Genomic DNA, 27,080 nt, shown 5'->3' on the forward strand with positions numbered 1-27,080 from the left:
TATTCTTTATCGATAGTCTCTTCATAGTTACAAGTTAGGCTGGACAGATCCTAATTTGTTTTGTTACCATGACTTCTACCTACGGTGAAAATCAAAACAGGGCCCAGAAAGCCTGAAGAGATCAAGCACGCTGCGTGTGAACTCTTGCACAAAGGGTGTAACTGTTGAGCTATAGCAAACATTTCTTCTCATGTGGGTGTATGTATTCAATACAGACACCCTAGCAACTGAAGGACAGTGTGGAGACACCCAAACTTTCTTCAGTAGATGCATGAATTAATTTTCAGCAGGGTGGCTTTGATGTTCATGATGTCTGGCTGCAGAAGCTTACCTTGGGGAGAACTAAAGAGACAATATTCTGTGCAGAAACAACTCTCTTTCTAGCTCAGCAACACAGCCATTGCTAATGCTTTTCGTTCTCAAAAGCAGACCTTTAGACACTACTAGGCTGCACACTGGACTTGACACATGCTACTCCTCACCGGGGCCAGACAGTGCACAGGAAAGTTATAGTGCATTCTTATTTTTTCATTTTAATAAAAGGCATTACTCAAGTTCATTTACGATTGCACTTTCAATTGTATAAAAACTACTTCCTGCATAGAAATGTCTGTATAAAAATCCTAAAAACTGAAAAAAAAATACACTTATCTTTGATACACAGAGAACACAGAAGTACCATAACTCTCTGCCTTTTAGCATTCTGGTGCCAAGGGCACAACGAAACTGCCCTCAGGAGTCTGAAAGTCACAGATCCACGGCACAGCCCAGGAATAACTCCTCGATGCTCTATCCAGACTGGCTTACTTACTCCTTTCCCTGCTCACACCATATTGCAAGTTGTTGTCGTAAAATAAGATGCCACTTTCTCTTTTTCCTTTCCTTTTAAGCTAACACCCAAATTCAGGTGTCACCAAAAGCCCCACTGGCTCTTCAGTTTCTCATGAGGTGTGGATCATCTCCCCAGGATAAATTAGTCTGTAACCCTGCAGTTTGGAGTTGTACTGAATCACAAGCCTTGCCTTTCCCTTCTCTTGCCCTGGGTGGGGTCAGGAGAGTGGGTGGGAGAGCTGGCTCTTTGCTCATCTCTGCTGCAAGAAGCGAGTAAGCTTTACATCCCTTCATTCAGCTTCCTCATTCAGTGATTCCTTACTGATAATCACATCTTTGTCACTAACGCCATTCAGAACGCAGATACTGTTTCAGGGATCAGAAAAGTCCCTTACAATCATGTCAACTAGTGTTGTAAGAAGCATTCTGTTTTACTTCCACCCCTTCACTAACACAATAGCCCCATGAAAGCTAGTATTTCTGTATCTGTAATACTGCGATGCAACAGTTTGAATTCTTGCTAGTTAGCTGTTACCAGTATCACTGCTTACTAGCACTACTATGCTGCACAAACATGTTGAAGAACATTTTCCCAATACTTGTATCTTCTTAGAGACTCAGATGTGCCAGACCACTAAGAAACTATGGGAAGTGCTCAGTTGCATGCTAGTGAACACTGTGGTCTCCTTGAAACAACCAGAATAGGACAGATTTAAGAAAAGGGATGATGTAGCCTAGAGTCCTTGTTCATGGTGAAAACGTACACAGAGCAACACATCACTTCCTCAGATGCTCAGATGACTCAAATTAACAGCAGAAACCACCCAGTACAAACATATACCCAAACTGTTAAAAACGATAATAACCTCTACTGGGAAAAAAACACAGAAGAAGAAAGGTATGTATGTATGGCAAGTCAATGAGAGCTGTTAGGGTTTTTTTGGACATCTTAGAAAACTTTTCAAAGGACAACATAATTAGATTAGTAAGTACACTGCAGAACATCCTGCAGGCATTTTATCTTGTAATGGCTAGTGAGATAAATCATCAGCCTAACACATAGTCTTCAACTTTTAAAGTATATTTTTAGTTTCTATTTCTGAAAAAAAATCTGAATCCCAATTACTTCTGAAAATGGATCTTAAGAATTTAAAAAACGTATGCTACTCCTTACCTATAGATGGTATGGGGAACATACACTTCTCTAATTGGGAATTCCAAAATCTCTTTGTGAGGACGATTACGGTTTTCTGGAAATGGCTTCACTGGTAGTAATTCTGGTGTCAGACAATAACCAAGGTTTTCTGGAGCTGGGGAAATCTCCAGTTTAAGTGTTCCTTTAAAAAAAAAATCACAAAATCTCAGCAAAAATAAAAAAAATAGCCAATGTATAACAAATCAAAAATTAAAGCAATATTTGAGGCTACATAGCAACAGTGCAGAAACAAGAACTGGATCTTCGGCTTGAAGGCTGCATGAGAATGAAAGCACAGGTGTGGAAAGATACACAGGAAGTAACCTACATACTTCCCCACACATCAGGCCAACATATAGTTCTTTATGTCCACTCTGCACAATTTCAAAGAAACAGGAAAGAAAGAATGAATACTACTTGCTGGGCTGATGTCCTAGTATCTTTCACACAAATAAAATATAAAATGTCTGGGAGACAAATAAAAGATAAAAGGGTTGCTGTCTAATACACTTCTCTCTCTCCCCACTCAGATTCTGCTCTGATTAATCTCTGCCAAAGCAGACACCACCCACCAGGAAAGCCAACTTTGCTGTGGTGAGCAGTTAAACAGTTAATACTGATAACATTTACCCAAGTATAACTAGACTTTCAGTTTAAATTCTCTGTTGTGATGAGTGGAAACCATTTGGGGAACTCAGACTTTTCTTTTCTCACAATCAGCTAAAAAGGCAAAACAGCTTTGCACTCAGTTCATTTTTTTCAAGGTTCCTCTACAACCCAGAAGACCTCGAGCTGTAATTTATGTAAAAAGAAAAAATCAGCTGGTCAAGATTTTAACAGTAGCCAAACACTGTCTCTGCTTCTCTACTTTGCCAGCTAACACTGACCCAAATACTGAAATAAGATGAAATGTGTAGACATTTTAATCTCCCTCTGTAAAATATGACACATTTAAAAACCTTGCAGGGAAACAGCAAGGATCGTAGGTATCTTCTTTAAAGCACTGTCTTCAAGGAGTTTGAATAACTACAACAGACATCCAGCAGATACACTGTAAATTAGGGAGGAAAACAAATAATTTTAGAATATCAAGCTGAAGATAAATCTCCATACTCATACAGAAAAAAAGCCTTAAAAGCATCTGTGCTCAGGTAGAGACTGAGAACCCAAGAAGTTCCACAATAGTACATACTATAGACTTAAAACCCAAGTTAATTATAATTTGAGGTTGGAATTTACAGAATAATTTAGGGGAGAAAAGTACATGTATCCTTTTCCATCCAAAATGAATTACGTACCTGGTAAAGTCTTAATTCTTCTCTGCAAGGAAGACGATCTTTTGAAATCAGCTAAAAATTTGAATAGATCTTCATCACTAAGCCTGTCTCCTTCCTACAAGGAGAAAGACAAAAATCAGTACTTTTATACCAATACTCCACAACACTGAGAAAAGCTTCTGAGTGAACCGTGTCCTTGAGGCACACAAAGCAAATGGGTTACTGCCTCCTTGACAGCAGCTATCCTCTGTCCCCACATGAACATCACGGGTAGCTTTTCCCAATACGGTTGAGACGACATAGATGAAAAATGTCTTAGGCAATCAGAAATAAAGAGTACGAGGTACCTGTTTAAAGAAGGTGCTGAGGGTCAGAGAGGTAGTTTTGAAGTTTGATACTGGATAGCTGTCTTCCGAGCTGAGACTTCTCTCAGAAAGTCTTCTCGCCTGTAGCAGTGTTGCCCTCTTGTCACTAGTGGATCCTTTTCCTTCATAGAGAAATTAAATCAAACAACACCTTGCTTTGTGTTGCTTCAGTACAGAGACTATCACAATACACGAGAAACCCACAATTTCCCAGCAACGTCAGAGGACAGAGAGAGTACTTAAAACATCCCACTACTTTTATTTCAGATTATGTGAAATAGTGGAATGCCAGGACACACCTACTGAAGTGGCATTATTTCTGCTGCACAGCACAAGCTTATTGAAATTTTTAGTGCATGGGTTATAAAGCACTTCGGTCAACGTTGTTGACCAATGGTGCTGCATACTCTAGAAACTAAGATGATATATGTTTTGATTGCCCTGTATTGCAAACAAAATCCACATGGCAAAGGGAGTTTTACCTCTACAAAACCTCTGTTCAATCAAAATTGGGCCTATGGAAGAAACCATGGAAGAATATTAAGCGTACATAACAATAAATATGCAGAGATGAAACAGTGAGCATATTAGGTCGTGTCTGTAGTGCTGAAAAGGAAGGCTGAGAAGACATGGCTTTGAATCCGTTGTTCACTCTCAATGCCAGAGTGAATGACATTGTTTCCTATGCACAGTCCTACTGAAGAGTCACTTTGCATTAGTCAGAAAAATTATACAACTACCGTTTAAACCTTCGGCCTCAGGTATTTCTCGTTCAAGTGTTGAAAGGTTGAAGAAATTAGTTAGGCTTATGGGAATCCAGGCAAATGGCATTCTGTATTTCCCCAACCGCTGACAAAAGGATTCAGCTTGGGCTTTCAGTTTTTCAATCTTTTCTTTTGTCTAAGACAAAGAAAACAATGACTGTTTAAAAAGAATTGAGTTATTTTAATACTACTACAGATAAAAAATGGAAATTACATACTTAGAGTTCAGTAAATAATTTGCATTCTTGTACCTCATGTTTTCTTGCCATATCACTGTCAGGATCATAGCTATTTTGATTTGTACATTCACTTCTCATTTACTTTCAACGAGTTCGTTTTCATTATAGAAAAGGAGACTGTAGATCTTTTTGCAGTTACCCTCTAGCCCAGCATGAACAATCACTATGAAATGTTAGCATGTTGTACTTCATTCATCAGATACAGAAACAATATTCTGCTGAAAGCAATGTTCTACAGGTGAGAGACATGTGGAAGTCCAGCAAACATTGTCAATCTACTCCAGGGAGGTAAACAACCATGAATTCCTTGAATAGAGCTCATGTTATCTATGGATGACAGCACTGAACTGGCCACGTACACAATACAATAGGTTGTCCATCCAAATCAATAACATGTCTCTGAGGTACAAATCTTTCTGCTAACTCCACATTGCATTGTCATCTCCTTTGCTCATGCCTATCCGCTTCATGACTCAAAACTTTGTCAATTTTGATTTCCAAAGGGTTCAGTAATGAAAGTGCACCCTGCCTTCTCATGATTTCTTCCTGTTGGTCACAGACACCAGACTGTCACTTAGCACTGGAACAGGCTGCCCAGGGAGGCTGTGGAGTCTCCTTCTCTGGAGATATTCAAGACCCGCCTGGACAAGGTCCTGTGCAGCCTGCTGTAGGTGACCCTGCTTCGGCAGGAGGGTTGGACTAGATGACCCACAGATGTCCCTTCCAACCCCTACCATTCTGTGATTCTGTGATTCTGTGACTGCCTGCATCAAGAATGCACCAGCTGGCTTCCTCCACAATGCTCTTGGGATTCTGCACTGTTCCAAAAGGCCTGCTCTTTCTCTGCTTTTTCCTTGTGCATGCATTTTTGGATCTTAACCCTTTTCATAGTTGTTCACTTACCTTGCCAGCCTCACTTTCTTTAAGAATCATGTAGGGTTCTGCACAGTCTCCGATTTCTCCTTGCTGAAGCACTTTTTCTATCTACAGAAGTAGTAAAATAAGACACTCACAAAGGAAAAGTATCACCCAAATAGTAACATGTTGCTTCACTAGCAATACAAAAGAGTCTGCCTAAATGTGCAATATAGAATCCTTAAAACTGTCTTTATGGTGTAACCAATATTAAACCTTCACCTAGCTTTCCATCTGGTTTGTTAGAAAGCAGAAAATACATACGTGACAACATTGTCAGTCAGGTACTACTGCATTTTCACTGAAATCAGGAAAGTTAACACATTCCAAATGATGTGGTTCAGGCTAACTCAGCTTCAGAACTAAATAAACAAAATGATACAAAGTGCACTAAAACAAAGCCAAGAAACTATCACAGAATGTAAATAAAATTTTTCAAAATGGCTTATTTCACTTTACTTTACATTTCCCTTAGGCAGAGATAGGAAATTCTGAATAGCAGAAATAGAACACAATACAACTTTTTAGCTTGGGAGTGAGATATACCAGTGGACACCTGCACATGCACTATTAAAAGCTCTAAGAACTACTCTCAGCTACAGGAAACTCAGGTTTGTCAGCTCCATGAACTCAGCCAAGAGGCACAGCTGGGAACAGGAACTACGGTGTTGAAGTAGCACTGTAACGTACCTTTATAACTAGGTATATATCCGATGAGGGGTAAGTGACAGAAAATACTGCTGATCTTGCCTGAGTAGACAAGTCAACGGAGGGTGTATGAGAACGCAAGAACCCTCTTAATGAATCAGGGTTGAGGTCACAATGAAAATTTTCTGAGATCTTGGAAAGAAAAAGAATTCAAATGTATTGCAAATAAAAATGCATAAAATTTTACTTTAAATTAAGTTAAAAGGAGTAACTAGAACTACAAAATAAACAGTTGCAAGCATGTGATTGAATAAAAACTATCGTGGATCACACTGCACATGTGAAGAAGTTGCATGTTTTTTCTAAATTTTCCTAAATTATTACTCCAGAGATAAAAACCCAAGCCAACTGAACAAAAATACTGTATGTACACTTACCTTTTTTCTTTCTTTTATATCATAGAGAGCTATGCATGCAAACAACGGTTCAATCTCTATATCAAACCTGTTAAGGAAAGACACACAGGACACTGATTAATACTGCACTCTTATGGCTCCGTATAATAAAAAAATGAAAGGGCTGTACTTCGACTGGCACTTCCATTAGAAAATAAAGAGAAATATTTAGTTCCAGACCTCAGCTCTCACAAAGCCTGGAGGATTTCATTATTAGTGCATTTTATTATATGATTTCAAGAAGAAAAGGAGGGAAGTAAACTGCACGCAATGTATTTTCTGAATTTGTCAGGAAGGCGGTCTCAGGTATCAGTTAAAACTGATCCTACCTTTCTCGAATTTTTTTTTCTGTTTATCAAGTCCAGTAGCATGTACGGAGACCAACCTAGTTTGTTGGAAATGTAAAATTAGGGCTCATTCCCAACTCCTTTTGGCCCTGACAAGTTAAAGTCTTCTGTAATGATGGATAGAAATAGTCCTCTATTACACTAAGAAAGAACAAGCAAGCATGCAAACAGGTGCTGAAGAGGACACCTGCAGCGGCGTAGAAGGGTCGGCAGCAGTATGCTGGTATGAACTGGGAAATGGCGAGCGAGGCTTGTTCAGGATACTTACTTCAGAGTCTGCAGCTTCACCAAAATCCTGTTGCCCAGATGTTCCTTTGGGCGATCCGGCACTGGCCGTATCTCCACTGCATCCTCCTGTCGTTGAACAGTTATTGTAGTCATACTCAACTAAAACAACTGTTAATTTACATACTTGCGTAAAACCTTTACATGACGTTAACCGAGATGTTGCTACAGACTAGCATCTTCCCCAACTCAGCAGGTATTTCATCTCTTCAGAGATGAAAGAAAATTGATTTATATTTCTGAATATTGACACTTCTGGCCCCCATCTGGCATTTACACCGAATATTTACACTCCTGGCCCCCAAGCAAGCCTTAGTGTGAAGTGTCACAGCCTGACACAACCCCACCCCGCATTGAGGGGGATGTAATGAAGCCTCAGGCAACACCACGAGTCAGAGCACGTTCACGACAGCTAACGGGAGCCCACGGTGACGTGCCTTCGCCATGCTATTACCCAAGACAGACACATATCCAGGCCACAAACCCTGTTTTTTGACTGCGGTGCAGCTTTAACCTTAAACATCTCAGGACAGCCAGCTTGGGACGGCTTGTGGGCCGTCGGGCCCCTGGGCTCACCTCGTCGACGGAGGGGTAGAGGGCGAGGAGCTCTGCGTGCCTGTTGGTGCGCCGAGCCTCCTCGTTCTGCCGCTCGAACTCCTCGGCGCTGACGTGCCGCAGCAGGTTTTCCAGGCGCGGGTCCGGCTGCAGGCTGCGCAGGTCGAAGTCGGAGGAGGCGAGGGTCGTCCTCGAGGCCTCCTCAGGGAGCGTGTGGACATGTCGGGGACCCGCCTGTCAGGAAAAAGCAACAAAATGGCGAGCTGCACCGGGGCGTCTCTTGCTTGTCTGGCAGAGAGGGCCTCAACGCCACCTCTGCCATGAGGCCTCATGGCAAGTGCGGCCTCTCTGCTTGACGCCATTACAGACATCCTAGGGTGCTTCCCTGGAGGAAAGCTGCTGCATCCGATCGCTCTTCCCAAACTGGAGAGAAAGTACCTGAAAGTTTGCATCGCTGCAGTCCAAAGTTTCCGATTCAAACGTTTGCTTCTGAAGTGTCTTGTGAAAATCTTTTCGGGATCCCTTGTTTTTCAGGCTACAAGTATCTGAATTCCCTTGGTTTCTTTTGCAGAGAAACCCAAGCAAGTCCAGACGGTGCAAGGAGGAGTTAAGGGAAAATAAACAGAAAAGACAAAAAAAATAAATAAATAAGCAACTAGAAACATTATTGAGCAAAAGTGCAGCACAGCACAGTTTCTGTGCAAAAACGTGGCATTTCACAAAGTTTATTGTTTTATCACTGCAACTCTATCATGTATATTAAGAACGTTTTTAAAATGAAGAAAATTAATTTGCGTTGCTTTTGCATGGACTGTCAGCCTGAGAGAGCAGAAAAACCTGACATAGGTACAAACTAATCTCTGAGCTCCTCATCAGACACGGTGATTATTTCAACATCCTTATGAACACGGATCGGGATTGCTTACCTCTTGGTTGGCTCTTTGCTCCTGCAGTTATACATTAAGGAGCTTACTGCTCTTGTCTGAAATGCCATTTGGCCCAAGGCATGTCCTGGACCTTGCTGGTATTCCCAAGTACCTCACATACAACAACCTACACCTTTCAAACATGTTTTAAAGAGGGCTATTGCTAGGGCACAATTTAACCCCCTTCTGCTGACAACTTCTCAAAACCCTGCAGCAAGGTACCAATTTCAAGTCACATTTTTGTGAACAGAGGGAAAAAACCAGCAGGTACCCTTAAAAAAAGATACCAGATGTACCCAGAGTTCTATCTCTTCCACTTAAGTATGCAAATCACTAAATCCTGCGATGGCCTTTTCATGATCAGCCTCCTTAGTTACAGTATCCTGCTTCATTCATTTTCCTTTCCATGACATTCCTGAAGCAACATCTAAACATCTGAGTACTTCCATAAAGATGCCACAACAAGCAATTATTGATCAGGGAGACATCTTTTTATTACATTTTGGGAGTAACTGAATTATATGCTCCAATGTGTTTTAATTTTAATTGTTTGCATTTTGATCGTTTACCAGTTCACTGCAAATGAAAACTGAAGTCATAAAAGAGACAACCCCTGTTCTCCTTGGATGTGACCTTGTTTTGGAACTCCTTTCATCATCCGGAATGAAAGACAGAAATTCTGCATGAGTTTAAGACATTTCAGCATCCGAAAGAGGTTTTGTTGATTATTTTATCACTACCTCCAGTGGCAGACAAACGGTCAATGGAGAGATTTATTTACCTGAGTTCACACTTTCCCTGTGAGGTACAAGCTGCACTAGAGATGCCTTTCCCTAAAGTATTCTTGGAAGACTTATTTATATCATTTATTTATTTTTAAGAGCATGGTAGCCATTAAAACCTACCAAGAGACAAACCCTGGTTTTAGCACACATGTCAATTAAATGGCCACGCACTGCATTCGGATACTGGGATGCGGAAAAGAAGCAAAGGACAACTGAAAGGAGAAACTGACTGGCACAGGAATCAGCCTCCTGTTCCACCTCTGGCAAAAACACATGGCCACCTCAGCTGCGTCCAGCCCCTCTCTTACACACCTCTCCACCCTGGGGGCACGAGAACCACCTCTGCTTGTGCCACTCACCGAACTCCCTTCACTCTGCTGCTCTGAACTTCACATCCACAAGTGGATGGAAATCATTCCTCTTGTCTATAGCGCACCAGACCACACGTCGATCAGCCTGTCCTATGAATCTTTGTATCCCAAGCAGTAACTACAGATTCTTCAGCCTTTCTCAAAACAATGGAAAGCTTTCTATGACTACTTTGTCTCACTCCTGTCTAGATGCCTTCTCTTCCTCTCCTGTCTGTTTTGAGAATAGCATTCAAGCACAACATGAGACTCCCAGTCAAATATATATCACTGGCTTACGTAACATTGCAGCATCTTTTACATTTGTGTCTTTTTCTTCATAATTTTTAATTACTCGCTTGCTTTGTTAGCCACAGCCATCAAAGGCCAGCTGTCCGACAGGGCCCTTCCTCATGTTTACCTCAATGAGATAGAAAGTAAAACAGCAGACAAGTCTTTTCATGCATGTGTGTTTCTACAGCTCCACTCACATTTCTACAAGCACACGTAAGTGCAAAAATAGCTATGTTCTATTTTTCACGTCCGTGTCTTTACTGCTCACTACCCATGTGCACAGAGAAAGCTGTACGCTGGCTCTTTACAGCGCACTCAGGACAGAGCTGCGTGAAAGAGCTAGCACCATGCTCTGCGCGGTGCAGGTGGAGAGTCTGCAAAACCCACTAAGCTATTTTTAGTGACTCACTGCGGAACCGTTCTGAGAACTGAACAAATTTCATCAGCACCCCCGGAGGAAGTCTCTTAACAACCCTCAGCGGCTGCTCCATCCCTGCACAAGCTGCACGACTAAACAATGCAATTCCTTTATGATCACCAGGAGTCAACCCATAACACACTGACTGCTGATGTACATCAGGTCAAAACAAAAGAGAGTAGCGAGGGCGGACGAAGGGGCACAACGAAATGGCAGCAAATACGCCAGCACTCCACCATCAGCTGCTACTACTGCTTCTCAAGAACAAGGCATGAGTGCAAGAGGGGATGAACAGGAAGTGGTGCAGAAGAACAGAGCTTCAAAAACCTCCTTCTGCAGAAAAGAGGGGGTGATGGGGAAGGAGGCAAGCTCCACTGGCACAGTGCATCCCTGAGAATCCAGGGACAGACACGCACAGAAAGTCCTGCCTGAGAATTCCCTTCACTTTTAATGCATGAAATGAAATGAAATGAAATGAAATGAAATGAAATGAAATGAAAAAATAAAGTAAAATTTTTTTAAAAAAAGGAAATTAAGTCACTTGTAATGGCTACAGGTTTGGTTCTGTGTGTTGAATTACACTGACCCCAAATGCAGAAATCCCTTACTGATGTAAAATAGTTTAGAATCACAGAATGATTTAGTTGGATGTTCAGTTGGATGCTACTCTAATAGTCCCAAGAATACAATCAATCACTGCTGGGAAAGCGCATAATCCTTGCTTTTTCGCTCCTGTCACTGCCTTTTGTTTTCAGACACCATTAGAAATCAGACCATGTTGATTTTTTAGGGCATGGAAGGCAAAATGAAGAGCATACAAACGTAATCTTTATCCCTCTAGTCCTTCCTTTTAGCGTGATCAAATAGCAATTCAGCACAAATCAAAATAGTTGCAAAATGGTTTTGTAGGCAACAAATGTAATAAAAACAGTAGAAGTGCACTTTCCCAGTACAACTGTGTCAATTTTACAGTGTGTAGAGTCTTGACCTTTCATAAAAAAAAAAATTTCCAGTGCAGAGGTATATTCTGGTAGAAATGTAGTTGCAAGTAGAAATTCTTGTTTCTGCCTGTGGTGATTATCTAAATGTCCTACTGTCTGACTAGAAATTCAGAAAGTTTTAGAAGCTGTGGTTCTTTGGGAAATCTACAGTGTTAGCAAAACATAATCACAAAAACTAGATACATACCAAGCAAAGAGCCTGAAAGGCTTAAAAAGACTGGACAGCCAATAAGTCTCTATTTAAAGCCTGGTATCCAGGGACAAAGTGAAAACTGTCAAAACTCAAACTGAGTTAGACCTTACAAAGTACTTAAAAACCGCAAAATTATTCTTTCAGCATGAGATAAGAGAAGAAAAGAAGTAGGGGATAAAGGATTGAGACAGGATAAGCTACTCACAGCACTAATATTGAGTACAGCTGCTACAGTATGGGTAGAGACTGAAAGAGCATGGCTTGTTTAGCCCAGCAACTTAAAACCTGAGGTAGGATATGACTCCTGTCTCTCAATATGCACAGAGGGTGAAGATTAAGGAGAGAGAAAACAGTTTTGGCCTATGAAGAAATGGCATACTTGGCTAAGAATACATTTAGTCTGGGACCTCTAAAATTACTGCAACTATCAGATGAGTAAAGTACTAAAACAACAAATAATGGCTGTTACTATTTATGAAAAACCTACAAGTTTGAAACAGAGATCCATCAGATTAGAAAGGGATTACATAACTAGAAAGCAGGGATTCAACCTCAGAGACCAACACAGACCTACATGGCTAAGGAATAAAACTGGAAAATAATTAGTAAATTTGTAATTTGCTCACAAATGTATGGCACAGAAAATTTAATCACCATCGGCTTTCAAGAACTAAGCTTCATATCTCTGAAATTAATGTCATACCAAGCCAAGTATACTGTCCTCACCTATTAATTGCCGATACGAATATGAAGGACAATAAATGTAGTATTCCTGATTTAGACAAATCATCATTACAGACAGTTCACGTAAATTCTTCCTGATTAATTCCCAGAGTGCCTGAATAAACAAGAAGCAGATGCAACTGTATTTATTTAGTTATTTAGCTAACTGTAGCTATAGCCCACTGTCTCAAACAAAAGAACTTTGTTAAATAAACTCCCGAAAAGTCAGTTCTTGTCTTCAGCCACTGATTCAAATCATTATTCTTTAGGACTACTTATAACCGCATACATCTCCTCTCTGTCAAAAAAGATGCAAGTTATTATCTATTTAATTTACTTGTACGTAGCTTACTTTCGATTCACAATCAGCCACTCCCGGATATACGTCTGAACACAGTCTCTGACATGTGAATCCAGTTCAACCCTGGGGAAAAAGCAACACATTGTAAATATTCCAGTACCTAGGTCATACCTTAAGGACAAAGAAACGTACATAAATGTGCTGTTCAGATAAAGGTCTCTCTGTTAGTCCTCTCCTGCGTGTTTATTTTACTGATAAACTCTTTCTTGAGGTTTAAAGAACTACACGTGCTGTATGAATTCCCTCATGCAGGTTTTTGTGGCTGTGTTTATAAATTAACAAAAATAGATATAATAGAGTTAACCATCTGCCACACTATACATTTCATGACTATAAGACTGATATTGCTATAAAATACTGCAAAATAAAAGAAATTATACCAGGTACACATATTTGTGATTTTCAAAACCTTGTAACAAATTTCAACACACAGGCATATTTTTAGAGAGGCCTCAGCTCCTGGGCTCCAAATACATTGTCTCTTGTATGTTTTTGGCATAATATTCTCTTTCTCACAGAAATGGAGAAAACTCTAAACAGAGACCCAAAGAATATGTTACTATTTAATTTTATGATTTTTAAATAAGCATCCTTTAATGTAGGGAGTTGCCAGTGCTGCCTGATAGGCTGGATACTGAATAGAACTGAAATATTCTAAGCTAAAGTTGATGCCCATGAATTTGCTATCATGATGTTCTAGCATAATTCCCCTACCCCTGTTCTAAAAAATTTTAGTGACCTATACCAAAATCACTTGCTACTCCCTCCAATCCAACTGAGTGAAAGACCAGGATACACATGCAACGCAAGCATGGGTGAAAGGCATGATACTTTTTCAGCACTTTCCACCCAGAACTCTTAACAGATTTGCAACCAGTTACCAAGACCAGGTAGCAACTGATCTGGGTTCAGACACGCAAGGCAAGACGGAGGCTTGGCCGACATCACGCTGCTGTGTGCCCCTACCGCGGGCGGACTGGGGCAGCACACGGTCACGTCCTGCTTCTGGTTCAGACGGGGCGTATGTTTGTAAGCGTGTTAGCCCAGTTTGGTTGCCAGTATCTGCCTCCTGCTCTCGCACAGGAAGACACCGCAGACTGCATCGCCTGCAGGCAAATCTTCGGTGTGCATCTCTCCCATGCTCTCACCTTCCCTAACACATCCCCGCATCCTTGACCAGGATTTTCTGCAGAAGCAGCAGTGTGAATGGCTAACAGGAAGCCACTGGGTAAAAAAATCTGCTGAAAGCACACTTGTGGTTCTTGACCACTTGAGCTTTGCCACAGACTTGTGACAAAACCCTTAATGTTACTGTTGTGCACATTAGGCCCGAAACTGATTGTACAGCATGAGTCTACACGTTCTCCTGCTCGAAAAACAAATAGGTAACTGCCATCTGATATAGCAGGCATGGTGGTAAGTAAACTTGGGAATATGTGTGTATTGGGGAGAAATGGTCACCTTCTCTTTAACATCTCATTTCAAAGCTGGATAATTTTTTACTATTCTTGTGCTTAATTGAACTAAACAGGAACTTCAAGCACTAAAATATTCACTGCCTCCAACATCCATCCTCTTTCCCCAATCCACAGGAAAACAAGAATTTGTGATAAAGATTGGAACATTTTCTGTGAGTGACGTCAAGTGAAAATCACCTTTTCTGCAAATACTACAAAATCCCCTGGGATCTGTACAATTCAAAGAGTTCTCAGGTGACCAAGCCTGGCACCTCTTTTACCTGCTTCACTCTCCTTAATTTCCTGAGAGATGCCTTGGGCCCAGAAAGAGCTTGCAGGCTGAAAACTCACTTACAGAGAGGGACTCTCAGCTAGCCCACAGCTGGCAAAAATCACATAAACTGTGGTTCCTGCTTAGCCTCACTGCCTTAGGTATGTTGGGCAGCAAACACCGAACAAATACAGTTATTGTATAGGGCTCCACTTTATACAGCTGGATGGTATAAATTAGAGAAGGCTGTAACAAACAGAAAGGGATGCTGGTCTACCCTGTGAGTCAGCACACCATAAGCTAAGGCTGTTTGTCCCTTCAGCGTTCAGGTTCAGCACAGCAGAAAATGTAGACTGTGCCGGTCACTTCCTGAACGCCAGCCCCTCACCCCAAACGCGTTGCACAGTTAGCTGTCTTTGCAGACACAGCAGTTTGGGGCTAAACTGGTGCTGACTTCACATTTATCTGGCTGTTACTGCTTGCAAAACTCAACAGGCCTTCGCGGTTCTACTTGAAGTTACCTCTTAACAGTGAAACAATCCTTGAAGGGTATTTTGTACACAATGCATAGGACTCTCCTAAACTGCACCAGAAATCTCCCCAATGCACCCATTTTTCTCATTCTGAAAAATTCTGTTGCCCATAGTTCACCTGTTCATCCAACCAGCTTAAATATTTTCAGGATGGCCAAGCACCAGTATCAACACATGCTACCTATTCTAATTTAAAAGCTGTTGAAAATAGTGGAAATCTTCTGAATTATTTCATTAATGTCAGTCTGAAACCAAAAGTGACTTCTACACTACATTTTTCTCCCCCAAAACAGGACAAAGTGTGAACTATTCCCCCCCATCTAAGCAAGAAAGTTACCGAGAAAGAGATGCTTAGTGAGCTGATCAATGCCATGCAACACATAGCTAGCAAAAAAAAAAAAACAAGAGGAAAAAAAATCAGTCCTGTGCTTACTACAAATCAGAATCAACTTCCACCTCTAGGATCAGAGCTACAAAATTACTTTTCATACTGCCCTCCTTCCCTGCCTTCTTCTTCTTCCTACCCTACACCTACCTCACTTCTGCTGCTACCAGCTAGCTCAGGAAGTCATGTAAATGCTTGCTTAATTTCAGCGTGCAAACAGGCCTAACAGAATCAACTGCAAAGTTCAGAATGTTTAAAGTTCAGCAAGTGCGTAATGGATGGCTGGATGGCTGGCAGAATGCAGTGTCTGGATTGACATCTTCAAAACTATTTTTAAACCTGAAGCACTTCAGAGAGAGAGGAAGTCTCCTTACCCATCTTCTGGCATAGAGGGTTGCAAAGTCCTGCATTCTTTGGGTGTAAAGACAATGTCCAAGTCATCTTCAGGAAAATCACCAAGTTCTTGTGCTAGTTCTGAGTCCAAGTTGTTTAGCCGCGTCATTAGGAAGCCTTCAAAATCTACTGGGTCGACTGCATCATAAAATGAAGGCTAATGAAAAAAAAAAGAGTTGTTTATTTTAGCATTAGAAGAGGCTTTTTTACTAGTATATTTTAGGCTTATTTATTTACTTCTTGTCATTGTCCCATTTTTTTAAAACGTAGGAAACACCCTTTTAACGTTGTGTACAATGCCACTGCATTTAACGTAAGGAGAAGCTGCTAAATGAAACATTTAACTGAAAAAAGAAAGGGGACAAAGTGAGAAAAGTTTTAAAACACAGGAGAAGAAATGGAAGATACTACAACTAAATCCAAATTTACACCCATTTCCTCTGTTGAGGAACATTTGTCATACATGCTGGTAGAAGTAGGGCTGATTGAAGTACGTCCTGGGTGCCCTCAGACGTACTTTGATGGATTCCCATGAAGTGCACTCAGCCCCTCTTGCCCAGTCGATGGTGCTCATCAGTTATCAAAGAGGCAGCAGCCAGCAGCAACGACAGAATGACCAAAATGACAGTGACAGGGCAGTGGCCAGCTGGCAGGGAGCTGCCAATCGACTCTACAGCAAATGTGACAAAAAACACCAGCAATAACAAGGTCAAGGCAGTAAATCCTGGAAGTCATACTGAGATTAGTGCCAACTACAAGCACCATAGGTGCCATCATGAAGATGCCCTTCATTTTAGGTGCTGTGCCTGAAAGAGACTATTAGAAATGCTGTGTGCTTTTCTCCAAACAAAGCTGAGGGCAAGATATACCCAAAATCAGAAGAAATTATTATTTTCCATCTCTGAAAATTACTCGTTTGCATTTTACTTCTAATTTTATTGGATTTTTCAAGAGTCAGTACAGCAACCACACAAAAGACTACACATAACTACTGAAGTTATCATTGCAAACCTTAGATATCCACTATTTCTACAGCACATGGCATTGCACCTTGACAGAGAGCAGTTGTATTTGATTACATTTAATTAGCCATTCTTATATAGACCATCTGATTCAAGCTGTCTAGCTCTTTTTATCTGCTTAGTCTCTAAAATAGAGGCAGAAAATCTTGTTTGATATGCTACCTAGAAATGTTCCATGTACACATAAATGTGACTTTGTACGTTAAGGGTATTTTACTTGCTATATAGCCAACAAAAATAGTCGGTGTATGTGTAGAAGATGAACATCTGTACAGCTGAGTACAAAGACCAGTATCACATATTGTTGATTGTCTGGAAAAGTAACAAATAGGTCTAAAAGCTACAGCTTTAGAAAACCTATGGCTTATATTGTTAGTTCCAGAAAGGCTGTGGAAACCTCAGCACAGTAAGAGCACAGAAAAATAGTAAGACCATTAGAATAATAGCACTCAAATAACTTCTTTGCTAGGTGAAAGAATTCTAGCAAAAAACAGCTATCAAATCATCCTCAACTGTGAAGAACAAGGATTTCGTTGCACTGATTAGCCCAAATACTTTTCACAAGGCTGCCTTCTGAAGCTGCCAGAAATAAATAGTCTGAAAATAGTAATAGTCTGAAAACCTTTATGGTGCTGTTGATGACTGTGGGGAAAATCAGGCACCCGATGTCCCTGATAGCAACACTGCCTTTATATTAAGTGCTACTGCATCTACTGTCTCATCCAATGTGGAGCTATGCTCCTTATACTCCAGTGCTCCCCTTCACAAATAAAATCCACAGGCCCAAATCATGAAGTCTTGACTCGTTATTACTGAGTTCTGCTTGTGCAAGACTCTCGTGGAAGTTGACAGCATTTTCACCTGAGCATGAAATGACCTCTGCACATAACAGTGTTACATCCACAACATCAGGAATTTTAGCTCAATAGGACAATGAGGAATTCCACAATTTCTAAAACTTACAAAGGTGCTCAACAGTGGCAAAGCTCTGGGTAACTGTGAACTAAAATGGCTCACTCATAGTGGCAACGGTATGCCGCATCAGTCACTGAAGACAGGAAGATGAGTTAAAACTGTTCAGTGCTACATACGAGTTTCGGAGCCTTTTTAGTGTTCTGGAAATACAAATGAGGAACCTATTCAGCTAATAAAAATCAAGAAACATCTTGCAGAAAGTGAAGCATATTTAGAAGAAATATGCTAACAACACCTAGGAGAACTAAAACAACCCAATATTTTTTTTTTTTTAAATGGATGTGGTAAATACTCCTGCAAATGATGTAGTAGGGACCTTTGAATATACCCAACCACCACTCCTCGCCCCAGGTTCCCCTTTTATACGGCAACTATATTGGTCTCTGCGTAATAAAGTCTCTGAGCTCACCACTCCGCCTGCACAATTTAAGGGATCGATTGAATTCTCTGAAGAAAATCTCTCTCTTTCTTTGCTCTTTGGATCCAAAGGGAAAACCTAAACCTGACACTAAGTCCAGCAAACCATGAGGCAGCCAGCTGAAGAAATACTCTGTGCTGTTAACTAATTTTTAGGTTAAGCACTATCTTTGGTTTGTACCTAGTGTAGTGCTGAGCATACTGGATCAACAGTTATGAGTAAATGGTGATCTTTATTAGCTATTTATTTCTAATTAATTGTCACCATAATATCCTTGAAGTTCACTTATCATACTGCCAGTGGGTAAAGCATTACGTGTTAGTACATATATATGAAGATCTATTAAAAAAAAATCCACAAAAGTTTAAAGTAAAATACAGCTTGAAGTATACAAAAGCATATTACATCTTTTCAGTTGCTGAAGATGTAATGTTCTGCATGCAAAACATTTTTGCTTAATACAATCTGATTTTTGATTAAGCATCGCGCTTCCTTTCAGAAATCACACTTTTCCATTCTGGCAAGTCAAATTCATTGCATTTCATTATATCTTCTAACTTCTTCTAGTTGCAGTATTAATAATAAGCTTTAATCACTAGAAATGTGTGCTTTGGACTATCACAAATTAGATACAAATGTAAAAAAGATGGTGAAAAAGGTAAATGCAGATGGAGGGTAATGGTCTCCCTAACAATTGGTGCATATTATCACAGGAAATAGAGTTAGTTTCAACGGAGAAGACAACACTCCTTTTCACACATCATACAAGTGTGCAAAACAATTATTCTACAGAAAATGCCACAAATCATCACTGCAAACATACCTTTTCAAGGATGATGGATTAGAGGCATGTAGATTGCGACAGCACACAAAATGGCAGCTACGGCGTTAATACCCAGGAAATGAAATGTTATCAAGTTTCTCAAGAGCAAAAGCAGTTGTCTGCATGTAGAAGAAGAGGACCTAGACTTCTCAGGCTGAATAACCGCAAGGAACAAGTTAGAACACCGCAGCGTTTCAGATTAAGGAAGTGAGTAGTGGCGGGAGGCCCTGACACACAGGAAATAAACGCTTACATCTAGTGCTTTACATTTTTCACAACCGCTGGTGCACAAAGACTTTTCCTGCATCTACTTATCGGGTCTCATAAAAAACAAAGAATTAAAAGCGTAGGAAGAAGCAGAGTATCAAAATCTTAAGTCAGTTTTATTCATGACATAGCACGTTTGCAGAATATCCGTGTCCCTGAAAGGCAATTCAAAAGATCTCGCAATTTTTCCCTTTGTCGTAAGGGCAGTGTCATATGGTCTGACTTCTTCCGGGGGGACTGCACATGGAAGGATGAAGATGATTCGGAGTCACGTAACAGTTGACTCAATTAGATCTGTACCAGTCAGGGCATCCTTCGGCATATCGCGCTTACCATGCTTACTCTACAGCACTGAAAAACAGGTCAGTGGGCTGCCTCTGCTGCTAGCTCTGCAAACTGCCGATCAAGCCACGCTACCTGAGCCTCCACCTTTCGTTTTTTCTCTTTACTCACTTACCTCTTTTTCCAAATTGTCTGTGACCACCACACAACGCATTTACTTGGTGGAGTTGACTGCTTCCAGCAAGGCAAGATGCAATATACTACCAACGCTTAATAATTAATTTATAGTAGAATGCAGTAAGACTGTTTATTTCAGGCTCTAAGGACTGTTCTCCATTCTTTCAAACGCATAATTTTCTCAGCTCATCAGGGAGTCTTTTTTAACAGCTTCAAGCAGAAGCCAGTGAAAAGCAAGGCAGTTTAAGAAGATAACTTCATTTACCCTAAAAACATTAAGCAATGGAGATGCCAAACCTGTGCAAAGAAGATAAACCCATAACTTACCAGATGAAGAGTAGAAAAGCCAGGGGTACTTAAGCTTCGTTGACAGAACTGCGCAAAGCCTGGCTGGAGAGTAAACTGCTTTCTTATTTCTGCGGAGGAGTGCCTTTAATTAAGCAGAGAAAAGCCCTTATAACTACAGTTATCCACATACAAATTCCAGATGCTAGAGTTTAGCCAGCTTAGTCTCCTGTCCCAGTGTTCAGAAACATATTTTGATGATGTTCTAGATTCCTTGTTTTGTAGTTGATGCAAACCTCAAAAAAACCCCACATTTACAGTCCTACATAATTAAGATTTTGATGCTCTTCCAACAGATTTCTGTCTGCATTCATCATACTGTAGTCCTTGCAATGCAAGAAAGAATAACCTTGCCCTTAAGTGGGAGTGTGACTGCAACCTGCACAGCAATACTTGCAGATTCATTTCTGCAAAACAAAGATATAGCATAACAGAGCAGAGAAAGAAAGATGTACATCATGGATGCAAATATTTTAATGAACTGGTAATTGACCAAGGGATAAAAACAAGACAGGTTAAAGATAAATAGAAGACAAGATAAAAACACTCACTGAACAATGTAAGCCCAGACTTCTACCAATAACACAGTCTGCTGTGAGAAGCACAAGGCAAACCAAACTATGAATTTAAATATCAGCCTATACTGTATCAGCTGAACTTTGAGAAAAAGACTTCTTAAATGCCAATTAACTGACTTCAATGGGAACAGAAAGAGCCCAGTACTGAATTCTTCAGAAATCCCAGACTTATAGTACTGTTGCATGTATAGAATCTGAAAATTCAGTAATCAGAGTAGCTTGCTTGTTTTTCATGGAAACAAATAAACTAATGTTTAATGTGATTTAAGACCAACCAGCCACAAAATAATAACAAAACATCTACAATATTTCACCATAACCACTGAGGACAAGATTTTTAAAAGAAGAAGATGCACTTACACTGTTTCCAAGTAAAAAACCCAAACTTATCGCCCACCAGGGCAGTCCACTGGGAGACAGCAAAATAGAGGTGTAAGAAGACTTTCCCTTCTGTCTGAGATGCTCTTCCAACTCCAGCAATCACAGATAGGTGTCTTAGATTTACCAGGTGCCACAGGACAGAGGTGGCCTGTTCGGTGTGCACCTTCTCCGTGGTGTCTTGATTTCTATGACCACTATACCTATTCTGTGATACTGCATGTCTTGCTACTTCTTTTCTTAACAAGTGTGACAAAATTTAAGCTCCACTGAATGCAGTTCTGCTCCTCTTGAGGGACAGGCATCTCACGGAAGGTATTAAAGCTATTAGCCCCGATTTCTAAAATAAAAGATGCATAAACAAGTAGTTGCTCCCAGGTCAAGAGGCCATGCCAGGTGTGAGTGGGACATTGCTCTACTCTGAAGGCAGCAGCAATTGCAGAGCGAGCAAAGCCAGAGTTACAGAGAAAGAGATCCATTTGGAAAAGAAATGCTTGTTCAGCATTGGTATTCCAAAAATCAGACAGGATGAAATGGGATTTTTTTAAAGGTGATTCGACAATTATATAAGCAAGAAGTCACACAGGGGGAGAGTGAGGAAGTATTTGCTTTCTTAGATTATTTTTGCCCTATTTTCAAAACAAAAGATACTTGTATACAAGGTTATTTTTTTCCATCTTCCCACTACAAATAATCTCTGATCATGAATGCATCTAGCAAAGTAAAACTCAAATTATTCAAAGCTATTATTTTCCTTCAAACTGAGTCTGTTTCTACCCTGTACAGAAGTATCTGTTACTGATGTAAACAATAGCAGCAGATGTTGGTTTACTGGACGTAAAAACTGTGTTACAGTGTATTGCAGAAGTTGCTGCTGTAAACAATGATTTAACATATCTCTGAAGTATACCAGATATGGGGTCATCAGACTCTTTGAACAGGAAATGGTATGAATTTTCATCTACAAAAGAGGAAGCATGCATGTGGATGAAGGGCCAAACTGCTGTCTGGTAAAAGACTGTGCAAGCCCAGCTAACTGCAAGGAAATACATTTCTCAAGATCAGTAAAATCCAGAGGCTCCCCAATATTGAAAGAAAGAACCTGCAAAATAAATCAGTCTAATGGATGAAGAATCTTGTAATCTATAAAAGTGAAATTTAAAAAGTTTAAGAGTAGTTCAATGGATTGATTTCATGTTTTTCATATCACTGAATGAAGTAAGGGAGAAGAAATGCAGTAAGAATAACAGAAGACAGCGAAGTTGGCTTGAACTAACTCAGAAATGATTGGCAGGATCTACTAGGATTAAGCAGCGGAAAGACAGAGCTGCTAAAAGACACTAAACTGAAAGCACAAGTCAGCTACTCCAACATGGAGAAAAAGTGGGTGTTAGATCAACATGGAAAGTTTTGAAAACCTGAGAACCAAACAGAGATCCTTCAAGATGGCTCTTCAATCATAATGCCACAATGGCTGTGGTCTGCGAGATGCCTGCTTTCTAATCAAACAGCTACCTCACACACCATCTGGGTACCTGCAGGAAAACAGTGGTCCACGTTAACCTAGCACACATGGTGTCCCAGATTTTATGTAGGCTGCAGTCCGTATCCATGCTGTGGCCATACTGTTAGCTCAACCGCCTATACAGCTGCCCTTTCTGATTCTGAGGAGAGCTTTACAGTCACCCTTAGCAGCAACGGTGGGTCTAGCTATGTGCTCAAAAACAATAACGAAAGGCAGCAAGTGATAAAGGATGAATGTAAAGCAGTCACTGAATAATCTGAGGAAAAAAGGTAAATATATATCTGGAAAGGAGGACTCAAATAATCATGGTCCAATCAGCCGATCTCTGACACTCGAAAAGATAATAAAGCAAATTACTGGGCAATCAACTTATAAGCAATTGGAGCATCAGGACCCAAACTCTGGTGTCCAGGTGAAGCAAGATGTGAATTAAATCATATGTATCATTAAAATTAACCTCACCTTAATAATGCCCATTCATTAATAGTCTGATGATGAAGTGCATAGCGCACTAGAAACCACAGACTGTAGTAAGCCACGGTCCAAAAGGTTTGGCAATTATTTGTATAGAAAAGAAAAATTAGGTAATGATGAACAGCCAATATGGATTTATCAAAGGGCAGTCATGTAAGACCAAGCTAATACTTTTCTGTGGTTGCTTAACCAGCTTCAGTAAGGCTCTTGATAATGTCCCTTATGACTTTCCTATAAGCAAAGTAAAGAGATAGCAGCGAAATGGAATCCTCACAGCTGTTTCTAAAACTGGTTAAAAAGCATCTTCAAGGCACAGTCATCAATGGTTCAAAAGAAAATTGTAAAGAGATTCCAAACAGTGTATTACTGTAAGTGAGAAGCAAGTTAACTTGTTCTCAGTGTAATTCCAGTCAATATTTTATTTTGCAACACTGATGATGATATACATAACAACAGTAATAAAATTTGTGGATCACATCAGACTGGAAAGAGTTGTGAGTACTCTGAAAGGCTGGACTAGCACTCAAAATTATCTTGTATTTTAGAAACAGAGGGAAATTAGCACAATTAGATTCAATAAAAAGACATAAACTCCCAAACTTAGGAAGAAAAATAAATCAAACGCAGAAATATGAAAACAGAAATTAATGCTCTAAACAAATAGCCATGCCACAGAAGAGGCTCTGAAAGAGTGGACTGGGACACTTACTAAGTAAGTAGCATAAGTCAGGAAAAAGGGAAGTTATTTCTGTTTGTTTCAGCCAGTAAGACAGTGCTAAGGCTGATGTAGACACTTAGAAGACCACAGAGTAAGAGGCAATCAAATTGAAAAGGTTCCAAAAGAAAGCAGTCAGAATGGCACAAATTTCGGGAAGGATGACCCATCAGGAAAATGGAGAAAACAGATGCATTCAGTTTACAAAGGATATGAATGAGGGGAGACAGCAGTTATGCTCAATTATGTAAAAGGTAGCAAACTGTGAAGAAAACAGTGAGCAATTCATGTCCACAAAGGGAAGAAGTGAACTGCTTAAATTGAAGAAAGAAACATTTAATAAGCTATCAGCAAAAATGTTCACCCTGCCAAGGCAGCAGGACACTGGAAGTGGTCATCTGGTGATGCTGCAGTGACAAGAGCACACTGGCACTGCAGGTCGTGTCTCTGAACTACCAGAACAGCATCTGGGCAACTGCAAGCCTTTCAGAGACCAGAAATGGGACTCAGCAGTGTTAACAGCTCTACAGACCTCCCATGTCAGTACCTGTCCCTTTGTTTAGCATAAAGAGGAAACACTGGCTGAAAAGAAAAAGGCGTAGATTTGGAGGAGGTTTTTTCCCACAGCAGTCGCTGCTGAATTCACAGCTAGTCAGCGTTCACATGGCATGCTGCAAGATAGGAAAAACAGGAGATGATGGCAGCCTAAGGCTCTTTCTAGATCCTTGGCTGCTCCATGGTGTTGGTGTAAAATATTGTTAACTGCAATTCACTGCTCCAGTCTGTTTTGCCTTGTCCCTACCTGAACAACAATGCTGCACTCCTCTGGTGTAAATCTTGAAAAAGCTGGAACTCACCAGACTTCCTGATCCACCCAGATGGGACCGGAGGGTAGCCAAAAAAAGAGAAAAAAGATAGTAATGCTGCTTAATCAGAATTTCGCCAGTGTCTGTCCCACTGGTAGATACAATTCTCCAGCAATTCTCCTGAGTGGCTAACAAAAAGTTGAGACATAGTCTGTATTTCACAAATATTCTCCAATGCAAAATGTGTAGTTTGCATAATGCATTAAACCAACAGAGTAACCAAACTAACAGATTACACCTAGAAGTTCTTAAAATTAAATTTAACTTGTAGGTCAAATTCTGAGATGTTTCTCAGGGCAGAGCTCATTGCTGGATTTAGGACCTGGAGGTATGAGTTATTGGTTGAGCCTAGATGAGGTATCAGGAAAGGAAGATTAAATAGCCACTTATTTTCTCTCTCTGGCATATGTTAGATCCATGGTTGAACACTGCTGGGTTCTGTAATTAAAATTACATGCTTATAATGCATAAAGCTGCTTATGCAGTTTCACTGTCAATTCTGCTAAGCAACATAGTTCTCTGAAATAGGTAGCTTAAAATCAGGCATAATGGGTATTTTGTTAGTATGTACATTATATAAAAACTTAAACACAGAACTAGCAATTTAGATACAAAAGAAAACAGATAACAGCTTTAAAGATCAGCTATTAACTGCAATCGTAAGAAAAAACTCATCTTAAAAGTGTGCTTCACACATCTACTGGATCAAGTTAACCAAAGTTACCTACGATTAGAAGTTATCTACTAGAGGGACATAGGAAGAGTAATCCTTAACACCCTTAGAATCCCTTCCAGCAGACTCTGAGGAATGGTGAGCTGTCTTCTGCAAGACCTGTGTACACAATTAGACAGCAAGGAAAGACAAAAAAATGAAATAAAAGGGGCTATGAGAACTACCCCCAAGGACGGAGTAACATTCACATTTAAATGTATACAGATGGTGGAATCATAAAGTAAAATAGTGAAAACTTTTGCTTAATAGGTAAAATATTCAGTCTTGGCTACCATGAGGAGTAATCCCTTTTATCTGACATTCACATAAAAAATTCTCAACTAACTTATGTTCTTTTTCTGAGGCTAACATGAAACTTCTCTAGTTACAACCAGAAACAAACAGCAAAACTCTGGAAGAGAAAAAGGTAACAATTACATACCCTACTCCTCCACTCCCACACACAAACACACACAAAGTTTTGGGCAACAATCCAGATCTTTAACTAGCAAATATGGGAACCTTGCTTAGAAGTCCTTTTCTTACCACCAGTGGAACTGCCTGTTTTTCTTCCAAGTTGCTAATCGGTCCTTAAGGCACCAGAGCACTGCTTTGCTGCTCACTGTTCACAGCAGTGGTCCATCTGAACCAGCTGCCATTTCCGTGATGGCTCAGGTAGGCTATACACCTTCCAGCACACCCCTGCTTGGGGGTCCACCACATTAGGAGTCTATATCAGCTAAGGGAATAAATATCCTTCAGCGAAGATTTTTCACTGCCACTCAATTTTGCTGTTTCTCCCTCTGAAAGAGTCATAAGGACACATAAAAATTAATTTTCTAATGCTTGCAGTGGAGGAAAAGGACAACCATACTTTCTTGCCATGCAAAGAAACTGAAGACTTAGGACTTGGTCCTGATGAACCATGCTTTTTTGTGCTTTTTAATCACTGTGCTCTACAGACAATATGCAAAAGCTATCATATAACATCTGAGAAGACACTGTGCATGCGTTGTTGACTGGCTGGCTCTTGCAATGAAAGCGTTTTTAGATGTAATGTTTCATATGATAGTTTAGTGCTATCTCCTGGAAAACAGACAATCTTATCTGTGATCCCATTAGAGACTTAAACTGATCATGACAGTAGAATTGGAAAAATAATGTGTTAATATTTTGGCCCCTCATTTCCAAAGAACACAGATTTCTGAAGCTTCAGTGTGAACTTTCTGTGATAGAAAAACCTTAAGTTGGGTTTTTTCCAGTTGCTTCTTAGAATATCGTTTTTTGTTTAGAGCTGCAAGTTTAACTAGAAAAAATAGGGACTTTTATTAGGGCAGTATACCTGAAAAAAACTGGCCCAGTTTCAAGTACATGACGAGGTACTGTCATTTTTAGAACAGGGAATTTTGGTTCAACTTCAGTGGGATCCAGAGCGTTAACTAAGAAAGTTAGTACACTTGAAAGCTGGATCTTCCATTCACACTTTTAAAAATACGAATGTCCACATAATTTGGCACAACTATGTTGTTATAAAGAATACATTTTTGCATCTGCTGGCTA

The 27,080-nt window shown here is 40.2% G+C and overlaps 1 protein-coding gene across 2 annotated transcripts in view; it reads right to left on the minus strand.

Moving 5' to 3' along the window:
- Window positions 1–27,080, minus strand: part of DOCK8 (dedicator of cytokinesis 8) — a 94,086-nt gene that overhangs the window by 56,660 nt on the left and 10,346 nt on the right. For both annotated transcript variants that reach the window (XM_075410549.1, XM_075410548.1), the window contains exons 2-14: window positions 20,255–20,357; window positions 15,945–16,120; window positions 12,916–12,987; window positions 8,315–8,438; window positions 7,898–8,110; window positions 7,305–7,390; window positions 6,672–6,738; window positions 6,277–6,426; window positions 5,575–5,655; window positions 4,409–4,568; window positions 3,651–3,790; window positions 3,325–3,418; window positions 2,006–2,168 (exon numbers count right to left, since the gene is read on the minus strand). In XM_075410549.1, coding sequence (XP_075266664.1) covers window positions 2,006–2,168; window positions 3,325–3,418; window positions 3,651–3,790; window positions 4,409–4,568; window positions 5,575–5,655; window positions 6,277–6,426; window positions 6,672–6,738; window positions 7,305–7,390; window positions 7,898–8,110; window positions 8,315–8,438; window positions 12,916–12,987; window positions 15,945–16,120; window positions 20,255–20,357 — 1,629 coding nt within the window. The remainder of the gene's footprint in view (window positions 1–2,005; window positions 2,169–3,324; window positions 3,419–3,650; window positions 3,791–4,408; window positions 4,569–5,574; window positions 5,656–6,276; window positions 6,427–6,671; window positions 6,739–7,304; window positions 7,391–7,897; window positions 8,111–8,314; window positions 8,439–12,915; window positions 12,988–15,944; window positions 16,121–20,254; window positions 20,358–27,080) is intronic.

The sequence above is a fragment of the Opisthocomus hoazin genome, chromosome Z (genome assembly GCF_030867145.1).
Source record: "Opisthocomus hoazin isolate bOpiHoa1 chromosome Z, bOpiHoa1.hap1, whole genome shotgun sequence".
Classification (NCBI taxonomy): Eukaryota; Metazoa; Chordata; class Aves; order Opisthocomiformes; family Opisthocomidae; genus Opisthocomus; species Opisthocomus hoazin.